The sequence below is a fragment of the Gopherus evgoodei genome, chromosome 7, assembly GCF_007399415.2.
Source record: "Gopherus evgoodei ecotype Sinaloan lineage chromosome 7, rGopEvg1_v1.p, whole genome shotgun sequence".
Taxonomy (NCBI): domain Eukaryota; kingdom Metazoa; phylum Chordata; order Testudines; family Testudinidae; genus Gopherus; species Gopherus evgoodei.
Window position 1 is genome coordinate 41,796,921 of NC_044328.1, and position 17,037 is coordinate 41,813,957.

The 17,037-nt window shown below is 45.2% G+C and overlaps 1 protein-coding gene across 2 annotated transcripts in view; it reads right to left on the bottom strand.

Annotated features, from left to right (window-relative positions):
- TYSND1 (trypsin domain containing 1) overlaps nt 1–10,464 on the bottom strand; it is a 42,893-nt gene extending 32,429 nt beyond the window's left edge. The window contains exons 1-4 of one of the 2 annotated variants that reach the window (XM_030569126.1): nt 9,027–10,464; nt 6,667–6,797; nt 5,287–5,472; nt 3,273–3,524 (exon numbers count right to left, since the gene is read on the bottom strand). In XM_030569126.1, coding sequence (XP_030424986.1) covers nt 3,307–3,524; nt 5,287–5,472; nt 6,667–6,797; nt 9,027–10,189 — 1,698 coding nt within the window. In that variant the 5' untranslated portion in view covers nt 10,190–10,464 and the 3' untranslated portion in view covers nt 3,273–3,306. The remainder of the gene's footprint in view (nt 1–3,272; nt 3,525–5,286; nt 5,473–6,666; nt 6,798–9,026) is intronic. The other variant, XM_030569125.1, reaches the window with a different exon arrangement.
- Nucleotides 10,465–17,037: the final 6,573 nt, after the last annotated feature.

Genomic DNA, 17,037 nt, shown 5'->3' on the forward strand with positions numbered 1-17,037 from the left:
CTACCCTTTTCTGCTTCTGAAAGATTTAAAGGACTGCCTAGGGCTAGGCCATCTATGCTGCCCTGGAACATTCCCTTTTCCTCTAGGAACATTTGTTGTTTAAACAAACAAATTCCTCTTCTGCATGACAGAGGAAGAATGAGCTGAAGTCAGAGATATTTATTGCTCAAGTGACAAAAACGAGATAATTTCTGAACTGCCAAAAAAAAAAAAAAAGCAGCTGTACACTAAGGTCTGCATTTCTTAAGGGCTATCAAGCCCCAAGTGAATATTTCTCAAGGTGACTCCAGGAGGCTGAGAGATAAATGGGCTGCACACGAACTTGCAGCTGGAGTAAATTGGCTGCTTTTGTGGCTAGGTCCTATGGCATCACAGCAATAGATTTGGTATTGCTTTTACACTCACTTATCTACATCCCCACAAGCAGATAATTCAGAGTGGAGTGGAGTGGAGTGTCAGCAATGAGTGATATCACAGGAAGCTGTGCCTTTTCTTTTAGGCAGATGAGCTACCATACACAATCTGGGAGAGGAGAGGATCCTACAACAAGAATATACAGCTTCCTGCTGCCTCATTACTGCCTTAGGCCAACTTGTGCTACCAAAGTTAGAGTTGCAGAGACATAATCAACTGCGAAGCGCACACCACTGTGTAGTACGTGAAGTGAGTACGAACAGCTGGCATGACCCAGCTTTATTTCATAAGTTAACAAGCAGCTGTCTGCAAACAACAACCTGCTACCTGCCTAGTGGGGGAATTGGGGGAGAGAAATCAGATGAAGTCGAGATACTATCCAATGACGGCAACAACTCTCAACTGGAAAAGGTTTTGCCGCAATCATAAGCCAAATAACTGAACTCTGCTAATACACTTCAGACACAGCAATGACAAGAGACAATGGTTCTGCAGTGCAGACTTTCCAGCCTTCATATCAGACACTTCAATGTATTCCCTCCCTCCCTCCCATGAGTGTGCACACTGCTTTAATTAGAAGCATAAACCCTGGACCCAAACAGTCATGAACTTTGTAACTAGATCCAAACTAAGAACCTCAGGCCCATCTCCAGTCTCAAAGTCTTCAATAGTTTTACTCCAGTGCCTTTGACTAGAGCAGGGGTAGGCAACCTATGGCACGGGTGCCGAAGGCGGCACGCGAGCTGATTTTCAGTGGCAGTCACACTGCCTGGGTCCTGGTAACCAGTCCGGGAGGCTCTGCATTTTAATTTAATTTTAAATGATGCTTCTTAACCATTCAGAAACCTTATTTACTTTACATATAACAATAGTTGAGTTATATATTATAGACTTACATTTTAACCTTTTTAGAAGATCTTTCTGTATCACTGGCACATGAAACCTTAAATCAGTGAATAAATGAAGACTCGGCACACTACTTCTGAAAGGCTGCCAACCCCTGGAATAGAGGGTTGGTCATAAGAGCATGCTTTGCTGCTTCACTTCATCAGGCCATCCGGAGGCTCTCTCCTCTAAGTCATCATATTTGATTAATTTGCTCAGTTTCTAATAGATCACTAGTGGCCAAGTTCACAATCTTTTGTATTTAATCAGGAAATAGGGTCCTGCTGTCATGCACATATCAGACAGTTGTATCAGTGCAACCCCAAGCAGGATTTCTAATGCGAGTAGGGGCACCCTTCCCCAACAAACAAACAAAAAAAGACACATGAATAGTACTGGCATCAGGATAAACTGCTAAATCTTGTCCCCACTGCAGGTGCTGGAGTATGAGTGGCACCCAGTGGACATAGGAGGCATTTAATCTCTGGGTAAGATTATTTAGCTCTTAGAAATAAAAGCTTGGATAGCAAAAATGAGCCTCCAAACTGGAGTTTGGCACTACAAGTTTCCAAACGTGTTTGAAGACATATTTAGTTCAGGCTTTTGTGTGTATTGCATAATAGGACAAACTTGATCAAACATCATGAAGTCCCTCCCTATTAATAAAACTGTGTTCTATAATACGCACTCTCCTTCTGCATGCTTCCATAGGGAAGAATCAGTGCTGTATCTGGAGGAGTCTTTTGCCAGTAGCTGGCCCAACCAGATTCAAAGCCCCAGATGCAGACACTCCCAAAATCTGTAGCTTTGGGACCACCTTGGGGTACAACAATACTCGTTAACATTAGTTTCAGTAAAATAGGAAGTAATGGCATGAATACTTCCACAGACTGAAAATTCTTGTCCGAACATAATCTTTACCAACAGTTTATTTTAAGTAGCAAAAGAGAAAAGGAAGATGGTAAAAATGTGTAAGGTAAATGCATTCACATTTAGCCCTGATGTTTGCCTTTTCTTCAGGGCAACAGTCTTTTGATTTCCCTTCCAGTACTCCATAGTCTGTAGTTAAAACCAGACTTGAATAGACAAAGAAAACATCTCTACCCCCAAATAACTCACTGCCAAAACACTGAAGGACCTGAACAATAAGAGATGGTGTAGGATTAGCTAATCCGTAGGATGCCAATGGGCCTCTAATACACCCAGGGGCTTTGAACTACAAATTCTCTCACCAACAGCTATGCTTTAATCTCCTTTCCTGAAGGAGACATTAAAGATGAAAGTCTAATCAGATGATCCTCTGCCACTGTAGTATTATTCCCATCTGTTTTAGTGCTACACCCACATAGGACTTTAGACATCTCACACAATACAATCCAACAGCTTCTATTTGTTATGTGTGTGTGTGGGGGGGGGGAAACAAAAAACAAAAAAACCCAACCCTTGACTCCTGGTTATGTTCCTTGCACCACCAGCATCCTGAGAGATTCACTTCCCTCCTGCAGACACTAAGTACTTCCAGAAAGTCACACCACCTTTTCACTAAGATGTATGGCCAGGCAATCACTATTCTTGCCTCCTCAGCACCTCCAAATAATGAAGACTAGCTAGTCAGTGTGTGCAGCTGAAGGGAATTGCACTCCTGGGGACAGCACTTCCAGGAATGATAGAGAGGAACATGCCATCATCCAGGTCTGCAGCCTGGTCAGGGACCCATGGAATCATTACAGTTCATTTCTACAGTTCTACTCTGATTGGCTCTGCCCAGTACAACAGCTGCTCATCATCTTTTGCTTTCACTCAGTTCAGCCAGAACCAATGTTAACACCATTGATTTCAGGAAAGCTGGTCAGCCCCAGAGACACCATATCTTCAGGTAAACCGTGGACAATTTGTGGCAAATTCAACATAGCTACAGATTATACAACATTGAATTGTGTGAAGTCCCCTTCCCCCTAGAACATCCTGCTCACAGGAGAGCTCTACCTTTCTTTGAGATGGCCAGCCTCATAGCTTGCTGTGTGGTATCTCTGTGGTCTTTCTTTGGAGCCGCCACACTAGTCTGATTCTGTCATTGGCCCTGTTCAGCTCCTGGAAACCATGCAGGTCTCCAGTACAGCTGTACTGCAAGACTGCTGGCTGTAGAACTGCGATAGGAACACTGTAGTTCAGGTGAGGGTATGTAGCTCCTATGCTGTTGTCCTTTGTGTTGCTAGCAACAATCCCTGTATGTGGGGAAGAATAAAAAGGAGAGAGTTTGTGAACTCTCTGGTAGCTTAAGAAGTTAAGCACTAAAAATATGCCTCCATACAATGGATAGATTGCAGGACCTAGACAGAAGCAGAACACGTCCTTTGCTACTTTGTATCAAGCACAGACAACCTTATTCCCCAAATCTTGGCCATCAGTGCAAAGAAAGAAAGGCCACAGTAACATTTCAAACTCCAAAATGCAAAGAAGAAGGATAAATAATAATGCTTAGCATTTAAATAGCTATTTACATCTGCACCATCTGAAAGAACTTTGCAAAGGTGGGTAGGTATTTTAACTTCATTTTTTCAGATGGAGAAACAGACACAGATATTTAAGTTCCTTAGCATAAATACTACACATTTTAATTAACAGCAGAACTGGGGACAGAGCCCAGTTCTTATAAGTCCGAGTGTAGTGTCCTCATAAGAAGCTTGCCATTCCGAAGAGGACATAACTGAGGGAAAATAGTGTTATGTTTTCTAGCTTCCAAAAGAGAATTACTAACACAAAAAGGATACAAGTACTGAACCATGCCCTTGACCTAATACACACTTTCTACTGATAAAACATTCATACTAAAGAATCAGGTATCCCACAGCAGTAACGATTTGCTATTGAGTTTTGTGGTTATAGCAGTATACAGGGAAGGATCTCCTAGCTCCTTCTCATTGCACAGAACATGCCGCCAGCACTTCAGACAGCCCTGCAAGACCCTTTCTGAAGGGCTCCACACTGATTAAAATTGATATATTAAAAAAAAACCCTGATTTGCCCCCCCGACACCCTTGTGGGGAGACTGGCAATTTTAGGCCCCATTCCAGCAAAGCACTTCAGTACTTGATGTAAGTAGTCCTACGCAACAGAAGTATTCAAATGCTTTAGTTCAGCACGTGCTTTGCTAGATTGCAACCTCAGGATGTGGCAGATGAGAGGAATGGTTATGTAGTCCAGCTTACTGCAGGCAGGATCCATGCAGTTCTTCCAGCACAACTCTACTAGCGTTCCCTAGTCCTGGCATGGAACTTCAGTAGCTATTCCAGCCTTGGACAGTCCCCTGCCCCCACCTACTCTGAAAATGCAGTGAAAATGCCCTATGCAAACTCTTTCATTAAAGGCTACCAAGTGTATTGAACTGTATAATTGGAGATATGCACAAAGAGATAACCAGGAAAAAGATTTTTGGGGGTCTCTTGTTACCAGACCCAGGACTTCAACAGAGTGTATTAACTTGCTTAGGCCCTTGATAAGAAAGGTTTCAGCTAGTCACAATGAAAGGGGACTATCAAGTTCAAGTGACAAAGTATTCATCTAGTGGGTAAAACAAGACTGGGAATCAGGAGCCCCAGATTCTATTCCTACCTCTGGTGAGTGTCTGTGTGACTTGCATGACAATCTGTACCTCAGTCTTCCCGTTGGAAAGAAGGAAATAATCTCACACTAAATATGCACTGTGAGGGTTAATTTGTGACACATTCTGAAATCCTAAAATGGAAAGAATTACAGAAGCTTTGAGTATCATCCCCTCATCCTACCTTTTCTATGATGGTGGCCATTTAACAATGGGTATAATCTTTGTTAAAGAAAAAAGCTCTCTCCTGAACGGGGAGGTCAGGGGAACAGAGAAAGCACCTAACAGCACCCAGCCATGATGATTCATTACATGACTGGCCATTCCCCTCATTTGGGGCAGGGTGAGGGGAAGGGAGATGAACTGAGATGAAGCATATTATTTACCAAGGAGCTTTCCGCTGTTTGTAGAGAAAAGGGCCCCCCCACTTGAGCCACCATGAATCGCACAGGTTGTCTGAAGCATCACTGGCTTCTCATCCACCGTGATCACAGCTGACAAGATTCCTGATGTCACTGATGGGCCGCAGCTCTGGCCGAACACACCAAAGCCAACAACACTCACTTCTTCTCCTGCATGGAGGAGACAAACAGCAGCAAGAATCAGGTGATGGGAGGTAAATAAAAGGGTGAATTCATGTAGTAAATAAGCAGCAGGAGTGGATGAGCTCTTAGACAAGCGTTACATGTAATGGAAGAAGTCAGGAAAAAGAGAATGCAGAATATGATCTGGAAGTAGAATGTCTGTTGTCTAATGAGGTGTCAGCCATACTTGAATAGTCACTGGTGAAAATTTTCTGAGAGCACAAATGGCAATTACGTGCTTAACTGCCATCTGTACCTTTGAAGAACTCCTCTACCAGCCGCAGTAAGGACATCTGTAGTTCTTATTTCCTGTCCAGTTTTGTAACTGTCCCAGATCCCATTTTATTATTCTTCTGTTCATGTTTGTTTTCACAGTTTATTCCAGATTGCTGCATTAACATTATACTATCGATTGCTCTCAGTAGTATACAGCACATCACCATGCTGTGGGCAAGACACGAAAGTTTTCACTGCCCTGCAGATGTAGAAATGATCCCTACACTAAACTATAAGAATGCGCTCTCCACAACTTCTATTGTTTACTGTCCTTCAACCAGTTTTCAGGTCACGTGACAGCATACATATCCAAGCTAAAAGTGGATGCAAACATTTGATACGGTATCTTACCAAATCTTTAGTGAAGATCAAGTATGTCACATTTGTGTTTTCTTCCTCTGCTTTGCACTTTACAGGGCTTGAACCCAGTAACATAATGACTGCATGTGAAGATGCAGCACAGTATGCTTAGTGATAACACTCACAGTTTTGGACACCGGAAAGTGTTTTACTTGGAGGGAATGCTAGCCAGGCCACTAACTTTAAAACATAACCCCAGTCTTTTGATCTGTCACTTGACCAGCCAAATAAGAAGGGACATTTGTTAAATGTCTTACCCTGCAAGATGGCAAGCACCACCTCTTCCTATCATTGAATGAAGGTGTGAAGTGCAGCACTTCCCTTAGTACTGTAGTACAAGTCTTGGCCTTGGGTGCAACTGCAAGTCTTGGTCACGCAAACCCCTGTTCTAAAGGTAAGCATAACCAGACAATCAAACACACAGCTCTTTGAGCTTTCCACTTCTCCAGCTGAGGATTCAGGCCCTTGGAGTTCGAGTTAACAGTCAGACACCCAATCCAAGACCAGTGAAGCTACAAGCAGGACAATAAATAGAAGAATAGTTACCTGCAACAAACTTGGTAGCTAGAACAGGTTTTGCAAAACACAGTAAGCTTTCTTCTAGTTCTACCACTGCTATGTCATAGGGAGAATCATCGTTTGTCGTAAACACCACTTTCCCTTTAAGGACACAGCCCCTAGGAGCAAATACAGAGTGAGTTTTTCAGTATAAGTCTGAAAATGATAGTTTTGGAAAGGAATACAGACTCTAAATCTAGTAAGATGTTGTACATCAGGTTCAGGCCTCCAAATTAACTGACTTCATCCATTTTGTGGCAAAGTTCACTCGCAAGGAAGCAGGATTTAACTCTTCAACACTTATCGGTGTCACACAATCCCAAGAAATCCTCATACACCAATATGGTATAGGTAAAACAAAGCTGGTCCAAGCAGATTAAATGCCCCCCATGTGACACATCCCATCACCTCAGCAATTGATGTGGTCCCCTATTTGTCCCAGTACCACATCCTGCAGGGTCTGACTGTCTCCTGCCCAGTGCCCTCAGTTCTGAGCTGAGCTCCAAATTCTTTTACTGCTACTGCCTCAGCTCCCCTTTAGAAGTGCTGAGGCAGTCCCCAGTATCCCTTGCACTGGTTATCAGGTGGGACGCAATTGTATTAGGCTGCACTGAAAATAGTAAAGTTCTTTTGAAGGCAACAGGGAAGGGATTGTTTTAAACCACCTGACAGTGTCCTTAGATCCAGCACCCTGGAATGTCACGTACCTGAGACTGCACCCCAGATGCACGAAGAAATGTTTAGAACAGGAAGTAGGGGAAGGAATGCATCACTCAACAGGATAAGACATAAAATTTACCTTAGAGTTACACTAGCAGAGAGTCTGCCTTCTTGGATTAGAAAAATAAGACACAAAAAAGGGATCTTAAGAATGCCGTCTACAATAGGTCTGACCACGAGATAGCGATCTGGTCAGAGAATAGAAACTCTTCAGAGTGAACCTTTGATCTTGGACTGACTTCCAGACACCTGTTAATAGTCCAAGCAGCGATCACTATTACTGTCATACTGACTACAACAGGAGCTTGATTCAGGAGAGTTACTTTTGTACAGACATTCTAAATAACTTCACCTTCTCTACCACAGGGGGCCTGCAGAAGCTCTCATAGTTTGAGGATTGCAGCCTCATTCTTCCCTACATCTGAGTTTGACTCCCCTCCAACCTTCCAGTTGCACCTCTTGGCAGTTTCCCCTACTGGCCATCTATGCTACTCCCAAGTTGGGTGTTGGAGGTATTAGAGAGGAACAGGAGATGCTTAGAGCCCTGCAAATCTGTGGATAACCATGAACATGGTCCACGGATCAGATGCGGATACAAATTTTGTATCTGCGCAAGGTTGTAGAGATGCTCACTCTTTCAGTAGCACTCTGCCTGGGGGCCATGAATAAGGTATTAGCCAGGAAGTCTTCAATTTTCAACCTTCCCACTGCTGCAGTCCCAAAGTGCACTTCTTAACTTCCTCTTAATCCAAAATGCTTTTAGTTAAAAACCTTTGGCAACAAGTTGTTTACAGAATACTGAAATTTCCCCAGGTTAATACATGGCTTGTTTGGTTAGTTCATAGCATACTGTGCAAGTTGTGTCTTGTATGCTTCTCTGAAATTTGGGATTTGCACTGCTTGCTATACAGTGTAATTGTTTTACATGTAAAGCCAAGTGGATTTTTGAATATAGTATCTCTTCACACATCAGGCTAAAATATGTGATCAGGTGAGAACCATGCTGACAAATACCAGAGACAGACTGACAGTAATTTTAATTCACAGAACATATTTGACTTCTGGAAAACTTATAAAAATGATACAGAGAATAGCGACATAAGTGTTTGATACCTTATCAAATGCAGAGGTTGCCAAGCTAATGTGCAGCAGCCTCATCAGCAAAGTGCAGAGGCCTCAGACTACCATCACATCTGGTCAAAGGGCAGTCATGAGTGATATTGTCTGTCTTTGGCATATCCAAATGTGGGATCCTCTCATTGGCCCCAGGTTTGGAGGCTGTCTGCACACTGACCCTAGCCCATACTGTATAGGTTCAGACAGGGCCACGAATGGCATGGCAAATCAATGTTGGGTATACGTATGGTTGGGTCAGTTAGTGTTTGATATGGAACACACTGGCCATTTCACACTTATTATCCAGAACTGCCAGGTTGCTCAAATATTTGGATGGCAGTGTTTGTTAGGAGATGCAGAAGAGTTTTATTAGAAACTTCAAAGCAGTCATTTAAGGAAGAGACTATAGGCTGCAGTGTATGGCACTTCACAGATTATTGCATTACCACATTAATTGCATTGTCCTACTTACTATTAAACAAAGATAAACAAAAACAAGAATCAAGACTTACTTTTCAGGGCTGTTCTGTACCCTTACACAGACATCCGAGGCATCATTTACCACATGTCGACAGGTCAACACTAGCCTTGAACTGACCAGCACTCCAGATCCCCAGACTTGACCACACTCCACCAACACCACTGCAGATAGGAGATACTGTGCAGGACCAGGGCTGACTGTCATCTTCCCAACAGGCTTAGCAACCAATTGCACATGAGGCCACCAGGTTTTCATAGAACTTCTAGACCCAACCCAGGCACTCCTGACATTCTCCAGGATATGACCAATTGAACAAACCAATGTCAATCCAACCCATTCATTAGCCTTCCAACAAAGTGGAGCCACAATTATTCCAACCAGATTAAAACCATCTTCAGAGCACGTAAAGACCCCTCCTCCTTCAGTGCCAGGCAAGCAACGAGCATCAGTCAGAATAAGGACATTGCCTTTTCCAGCTAGGTTACTCACTATCCCTTTACTAAGAGTGTTAATGAAAATGTCTGGGCAAAATGAACCAAAAGGGGAACCACAGGCAAACAGTGTGTCACCTTTCCTCAATGACTCGGCCAGCACACAGCTCACTTGAACTATACCAGGTGAGTTGAGGTCTGGGATTTCCAGCAAGGCAAACCAATGCAGATAGCGCAAATCATCCAAGAGTGCCCCATGTTCCTGCTCATCTTCACTCCTACAGAAATGCCACTGCTCAGCTCGCGTGAAGACTTTGGAAAAAGTGTCCTGGAACTCTGGGCAGGGCACCATCATAAGGAGCTTAGCCTCATGCTGCCTGAGGGTGCCAGGAGATCCCTGTTGGTTTGAAAGGGGATTGAACCCCAGAGCTAGACTGCAGGCCCCTAAATCTTTACCTAACACACCCTTACCATTCCCTTTGCTTCTGCTTTCTGCAGCCCAGAGAACCTGGATCTGAATATCTGGGGAGAAGCTGTTTGCCAGCAGGACGCTGCACTGGGACCAGTTGCCTTGCTTTGCTGCTATCACCTCCTCCAAGAGGAAAGGCGAGAAGATGGCTCCATGGCACAGCACAATCCCTGGACTCTGGCTCAAGATGATCCCACTACAGCTCCAGGAACCCTGGGCTGGGGTCCCCACAGAATTCCTACATGCACTGGAAGCACTAATGACACAGCAAGCCCTGTCCCTAGATAGCACCATTATCTCAGTCCCAGGCTTGGACACTGAAGCTGCCTGCAAGGACTAGACCCCTCCCCACACCGGACAGGGCAAGGCAGAGATGGAAGGAGTAACCGCAGCCTCCCCTGCGGAGGCGCGGGCGGCGTACGCGTGGGACAGGGCGCTGGGGAGGTCACCAGGACACCAGAGCGGAGACGGGACCGCTACACAGAAGCGACAGCCCCGCCTGCGTGGGCAGAGGAACTAGAGGCGCCACAGCGGGGGCGCTGCGGGAGCAGGTACCAGAGCCCCAGGCGCAGGGACTGTCCGGGCCGCGCGCCCCGGGAGCTCGCGCAGGGCAGGCAGGCTGCGGCACGAGAGCAGGAACCGCTGCAGGCCTCCCCACTCACTCGAAGGGTACTAACTCCGCGGCCCCAGAGCCACCGTGCCGGCCTCATTAGCTCCGCCCTCTACCCACGTGAGCCCCAAGGGTTTCATTTTATTGGCCGCCCTGTCCGCGAGCCAGCGGGGATTGGTCGGCGTGACCCAGGCTCCTACGCTGCGGGCCTAACTCTGCGCTGGGCTCAGGCGAGCGCATTTGGGGGCCCTGCGTGAGGCGAGGCGGGGCGGGGCGGGGCAAGTGTCCGCGGGAGGCCACACCTGGCGGCGCGCTGCCTGCTGGGAGCTGGCTGAGCCAATAGCCGGCTGCTCAGGGCCGCGCCTGTGTCCGCATTGCAACGTGGCACCTCGCTCCGCCTCCGCGGGGCGCCGTCCCGGCTTCAGCGTGGCGCGGGCGGCGGCGCCGAGCTCTGCGGACCTCGGGCCACCGGCAGCTGGAGGGCGCGAATTGCCAGGGAGGGGCGAGTACCGCGTGGTACAAGGGGAGCCAAGTGCGGGCTGCGGTTGGGAGCCTGGCTCCCCCTGCCGTGCAGCAGCCTGCAGGGGGCCAGGAACAAGCTTTTGAGCGTCACACCGCTCCTGAGACCTCTGAAGGTGAAAAGCTTGTGTCTTCCACCAGCAGACCACGGGCCAATCAAATACTGCCTCAACTCCTGGGCTCTCGGGGCGTTCGTGTGATCCACATACACATCCCACCCATGCCAAACTCTCAGCAAGATTCTGACCTCAACAATCTCCTGTGGCATTGAGTTCCAGTCCCCAGCACAGTGCCAGTGGGTACCATGGCACCCACTGGGGCATCTAAGTGTACTCGTGTGCTGGCCGCCGGGCGAGCGTCTGCTGAAATGCTGCCGAGAAGCAGCAGCATCCAGAGGCATCGCTGCTGAAATGCTGCTGATTTTCAGTGGCAACGCCTCTGGATGCTGCTGCTTGGCAGCATTTTGGCGGCCACGCCTATTGCTGTTGCCACTTGGCAGCATTTCGGCAGATGCTCATCCACCGCCACGGTCCTCCATGGCTCATCATCTGGCGCCCACCAGACAAAAAAGGTTGGGGACCACTGGTACTACATGTTCCTTTTGTCAGGTTTACTTCTCCCACTTGTTGGTTTTATTGGTTGGTGCCTTGTTTTTGCATTCTGAGGCCTTGGCTACACTCACACTTTACAGCGCTGCAACTGGGATGTGAAAACACACCCCCCTGAGCGCTGCAAGATACAGCGCTGTAAAGCGTCAGTGTAATCAGGGCAGCAGCCCTGGAAGCGCGGCTCCCAGCGCTGCACGCTACACCCGTAAGGGATGTGGTTTACGTGCAGCGCTGGGAGAGCTCTCTCCCAGCGCTGCCACTCTGACTACACTCACACTTCAAAGCGCTGCCGCGGCAGCGCTCCCGCAGCACTGCCGGGGCAGCGCTTTGAAATTCCAAATGTAGCCATACCCTGAGGGTAACATTTCCTTTTTTTAAAAGCTGCTGAAAATATTTCCTTCTAGGGAAGGTGTACCAGATAGATTGACTCCTAACATATGCAGTAAGGATAAGGACCCTGATCTTGCAAACACTTAAGGGAAAGAAGTTAAGTGAGTAGGTCAGTAGACTGATATTTTGTGACCTTTAAATAGTTAATGTTTTGTATGTTATACTGAGTGGGCAAGTCAGTATTCCACTCTGGTCCCAGGGCCTGCCAGGGATATTAGTTAGCAGCTCCTTCATGGAGCCAGGAGCACAAGTGTGTACTTGCTTAGCACAGTTCACCCCCCCTCCCCAACACCTGTCCCATCTCCAGCATGAGGGGGATGCTGGTGGCACGTATCTACCTCAAGTGAACCAGGTTGCAGCCCCTTTTCTGGTTTTTACACAACCTTCTCATTTGGTTCTGGCTGAACTTTTCCTCATACTTTTACTTATACACACCCCATTCGTGGCCCCATGAAGTCATGAGACCTCCTTGTCAGCCTCCTGCTGGTGCTGGCCAAGTGGCCATCTATTCCACCAGGAGGATGGTGGATGGAAAGGTGCTCAGTGACCGTGGGGCCTATTTCTGCTCCTCTCTTTTTTAACATATCTGTGCAGAGTTGCTTCACACCACCTCCACTGGCTCCGTAGGCACCTTTGAGGAGCAGTGGGTGCTGTCCACGGTTCTCTGCTAGGTGTCCCCTCCTAGATCTCTTATTTTGAACCTTTGACCATCACTCCTGATCCACTTTGTCATTAGTTGCCCCCGACCTTGCTCGAGGCCTGAGTTCAGTAGGTCTGCCCCTTAGGCTGGGGGAGAGGCCCCCCAGAACTCAATAGGTACACCTAACTCCATCTGGCTCCTCACACACAACTTGAAAAATTTACTAAACACTTTAGTAACCAGAGGATTAAACTGATTAGGGGTCCCTCCTCAAAAGGAAAAACTCAAGTGGAATAACCGAGCCCCTGGCCCACAAAAAAACTACAGCAAGCAGTAGCTGAACAATGATTATTGATGGCAGGGGGGAAATTAATGCAGTCTCAGTTACTGAAGAGTGTTGATATTGCTAGAATCATAGAGGAGCATTGAATAAATACTTACCATCACTTCCCGAAAGAATGTGATCAGTATTTCTCTCTTTTCCATCCCTTTCTATCTCAATAAAGAGCTCTGCTCCTACCTTGGTGCATGAAACCCAGTGAACGTTTCTCTCGCTATTCTTAGCATACTTCATATAATATTTCAACGGCTAGAATTAGAGTTCTAGTCTAAAAATATACCAGACTACATAATTTTAAAAGGCTTTAAGATGCTTGCTATTGAGAGCGTATTTGAGGCAGTCACATTGTTTGCCATTACAAAGGCTTCCCTGCACTGGACTTTTGTGCGTGTGCATGCAGCTACACCAGTGTAAGTCTCTGTGTAAACACAGAACCAGTATGACTTGACTAGCCTTCAAACCAGGTAATCTGCACCAGTGTAAGTAATTTTATACAAATGCAGTGGGTGTAGGCTAGGGGTTTTCACTAGCGAGGGGGATGAAAATAGCATAAACAAGCCCCAAGCGTTAATTCCTACTAATCCAGAAGAGCTTGCTTTTTTCATCATATTACTGTGGGATTCTCACCCACTGCTGCCTCTTCTAAAAGTTAGAATAAATGTTAGGGAAATATAGTACATGACACTTGTAGTAGGGAAGCTTTTTGTAAGATCTTGAGCTGTGAAACCTTTAAAAGTCTCAGCACAGACTAAAGCATACAGTTACTGCTATCTCCAGAACAAGACCACCCAGACATTTTCAATCCACTACAGAACAGAGGCAGAGGTCTTACTACGCTGCCAGTTTTTCCCAGTACAACACAATCTGCAAGCTTCCTTTTGTATTCACTATCTTGCCAAGCCTCCCTTGAGAAGCCACAGTGTAACAGAACTCTTACTTAGCCAGGAGTCAGCTTGCAACCTGAGCTCACAGGTGAAACCAAGATGGGAACAAATCAGACCCAGATCTCTTGAACATGTTACTAGAAAACTGCATTTTCTTTTTATTTCATTTTAAAATGCTTTGAACATTAGTTGTAATATATTACTTGACCGGGACTTAATAAAAAACCTGGAATATTTTAATGTTTCAGTGAGAGAAAAAAAAGCTAGAAGACACCAAGACTGAAAGTTAGCAAGTTAGAAGGAATGCACATTGTCTAGCTTCTGGGTAGAGCACTAAGTGAAGGGAGAGCAGTAAAATGATGAGAATCTGTTCATTTTCTTCCTCTTCACCAATAATTAGCCTTCCATAGGCAGAATTTATGGTCTGGCAAAACTAAATAAAGAGTTTGTTGTTTACAAAAAACACATTCAAATGTATTTGAACAAGTCTACATACATTTGAGGGATGTAAACCCCACATGAAAAGAATTTGCATAATAAGAGGAATAGAAGCAGGAGAAAAAGTCAAGCAAACCTATCTTGCAATCACTCTCAAAGGAAATGGAAGCCACACTGCCTGGCCTATTTAAAAGTAGATGACTAAATACAAATACTGAACAATCTGTACTATCAAGAAGATGGAGTAGGAGCAGTAGTAGATATTTTCCATACCTGATTCACTTATTTACATTGCTTTCATTTTACATTGGTGAAGTCTCTCTAAGTCAGGGAATTCTTTTAATAAATATATTTAAGACAGGAAGCTGGTGAATTTTACTGCTCATGAGAGTGAGAGATTAATACCATAGAGTCATGTACAATGTAGACAGATTCTGTATAAGCTACCAACAGAGATCTGGTATTGCACCACAATTCTCACACAAAGTGTTGTTAGTCCAATCATGACCATTTGTGCAACTGTTTTGCACTATGTACATTGTACCTTTGAATCATTTCACTGGCCTATGCTTTTTCCAACCCATCCTCTTCCCCATTCTGTGTTTTCATTTCGCTTTCTAAGCTTCATTCTTAGGAGGTCCTTTGGTCTCATACTCATCTTTATGCCTTTTCGAACCATGGCCACACTTCAAGCATCCTTCCAGTGGAGAATGCATCTTCTCCTATAAGATCTTTACAAAGACATCATAACTGACCTCCCAATAGCACTGTTCCCAGCCAGGTTTGAACGATTACCTAATTTGTCTAGAGTTAAAACGTAAGCTCCAACATCCTCATTTGCATTCTGTTGCATCTGAAGAAGTGAGTTTTTTTACCCACAAAAGCTTATGCCCAAATAAATCTGTTAGTCTTTAAGGTGCCACCAGACTCCTTGTTGATCCTGTAAAGTGTTATTTACATCTGACATCCTTTAATGATTTGAGCCTAGATATTCTTATCTGATTTTCTCACCTTTGAACTGGCAAGAGTCTTGTGCACTAGGATTCCTATTCCCTAATGTGACTTTCACATGAGTTTACCAAAGTCTTCAGTTTTTCCATTCTCCACATTCCCACAAACAGTTTTATAATCCCACATGCAGTCTTCCTCACCATTTATATAGAGAATGCCAGAACCCAATCATCCAGTCTGGACTTGTTTTTTTTAATTAAAAAAAAAGTTTAATAAAATGCTCTGGATACAGATGAACTTCCTTTGCAAAAATATGCATGATTTCACTTTTCCAGGAATAACAGAGTAAGTGCTTTGCTAAAAGACTGAAGAATTATCTAGATACACTAACATGATCTGTACCCAAATTTCTGAAATATATAAAACTTCACAGCAATACATTTCAGGGAACAATATTTATCTACAGGTGCACAGAACAGATGAGTGTTATTTACTGTTGTTCCCTTTCTCCAGTGGTGGGCACACCACTTTCACAGAAGGCTTTGCTATGTAAGGGTACTAACTTTCTAAATAGTTTCTAAGCACTAACAGAACAGCAGCACACCATTACAGATAATCAGAGTTGCCAGGTCTTATGTTGATCAGTAGGAGCTAGCCCAAAATCAACCACTCTTCTTCATGAGCCAAGTATAAGTTGACCCTAGATTCTGATGGTAACACTGCAGTGTTTTTGACTGAGCAACAAAATCAGCAGTCTTCAGCTGGTTAGTGGAATCACTGTAGTGAAGGCCAAGTTCATGACAGTGTCTTCACACCAAATTAATGAACACTAACCTTGATATTAATTTCTGAACAAGATTGAAAGACACTTCATTCAAACCCTTTTAACAGGCATGAAGTGATAAGCACACCCCAGAGGCCTCATTTCTGTGACCCTGATTGGCGTACAGCCTAATGGGGACACATCACAGCAAATTAGAATGTTAATCATTTTATAATCTAACAGGCAGGCAGATAGATCCTCTAACACCAGTGCTTCTTAAAGTTGGGCCGCAGCTTGTTCAGGGAAAGCCCCTGGCAGCCCAGGTCAGTTTGTTTACCTGCCACGTTCGCAGGTTTGGCCGATCGCAGCTCCCACTGGCCGCGGTTCACCGCTCCAGGTCAATGGGGGCTGCGGGAAGGGCAGCCAGCACATCCCTCGACCTGCGCCGCTTCCTGCAGCCCCCATGAGCCTGGGACATCAAACCGTGGCCAGTGAGAGCCGTGATCATAGACGAGGCAGGTAAACAAACGGGCCCGGACCGCCAGGGGCTTTCCCTGAACAAGCAGCGAACCCGCTTTGAGAAGCGCTGCTCTATACCCTAGGAAGAGTCAACCTTTTATCAGTTCCCCTCCTTTTCAGCAAATCTGCCATTCCTTAAAAATCTTTGCCCATAGAAGGCTCAGCTTATTGAAATATAAGGGTTATATGTTTCTATGCCAGTATCAGAAGAACATATGTACCATTTTTGCAGCATAGTTAGCCTTTTTCTGGTTGTAAAACTAAATTCATACCTGACACATGGCAGTATCAGATGCTACTGTTGAGTACTCCACAGTTACATTTATGTAGGAGATTTCAACACTTACCCTAGAAAAATATGGCTTCCAACGCTCCAGTGAATGGCTGATGAAGCTAGGTCAAAATGACAAACTCAGCATAAGTATAAACAGTTTATCCTAATGTTCACTACCACCACTTGTGGAAAAGGCAATCAGCTGC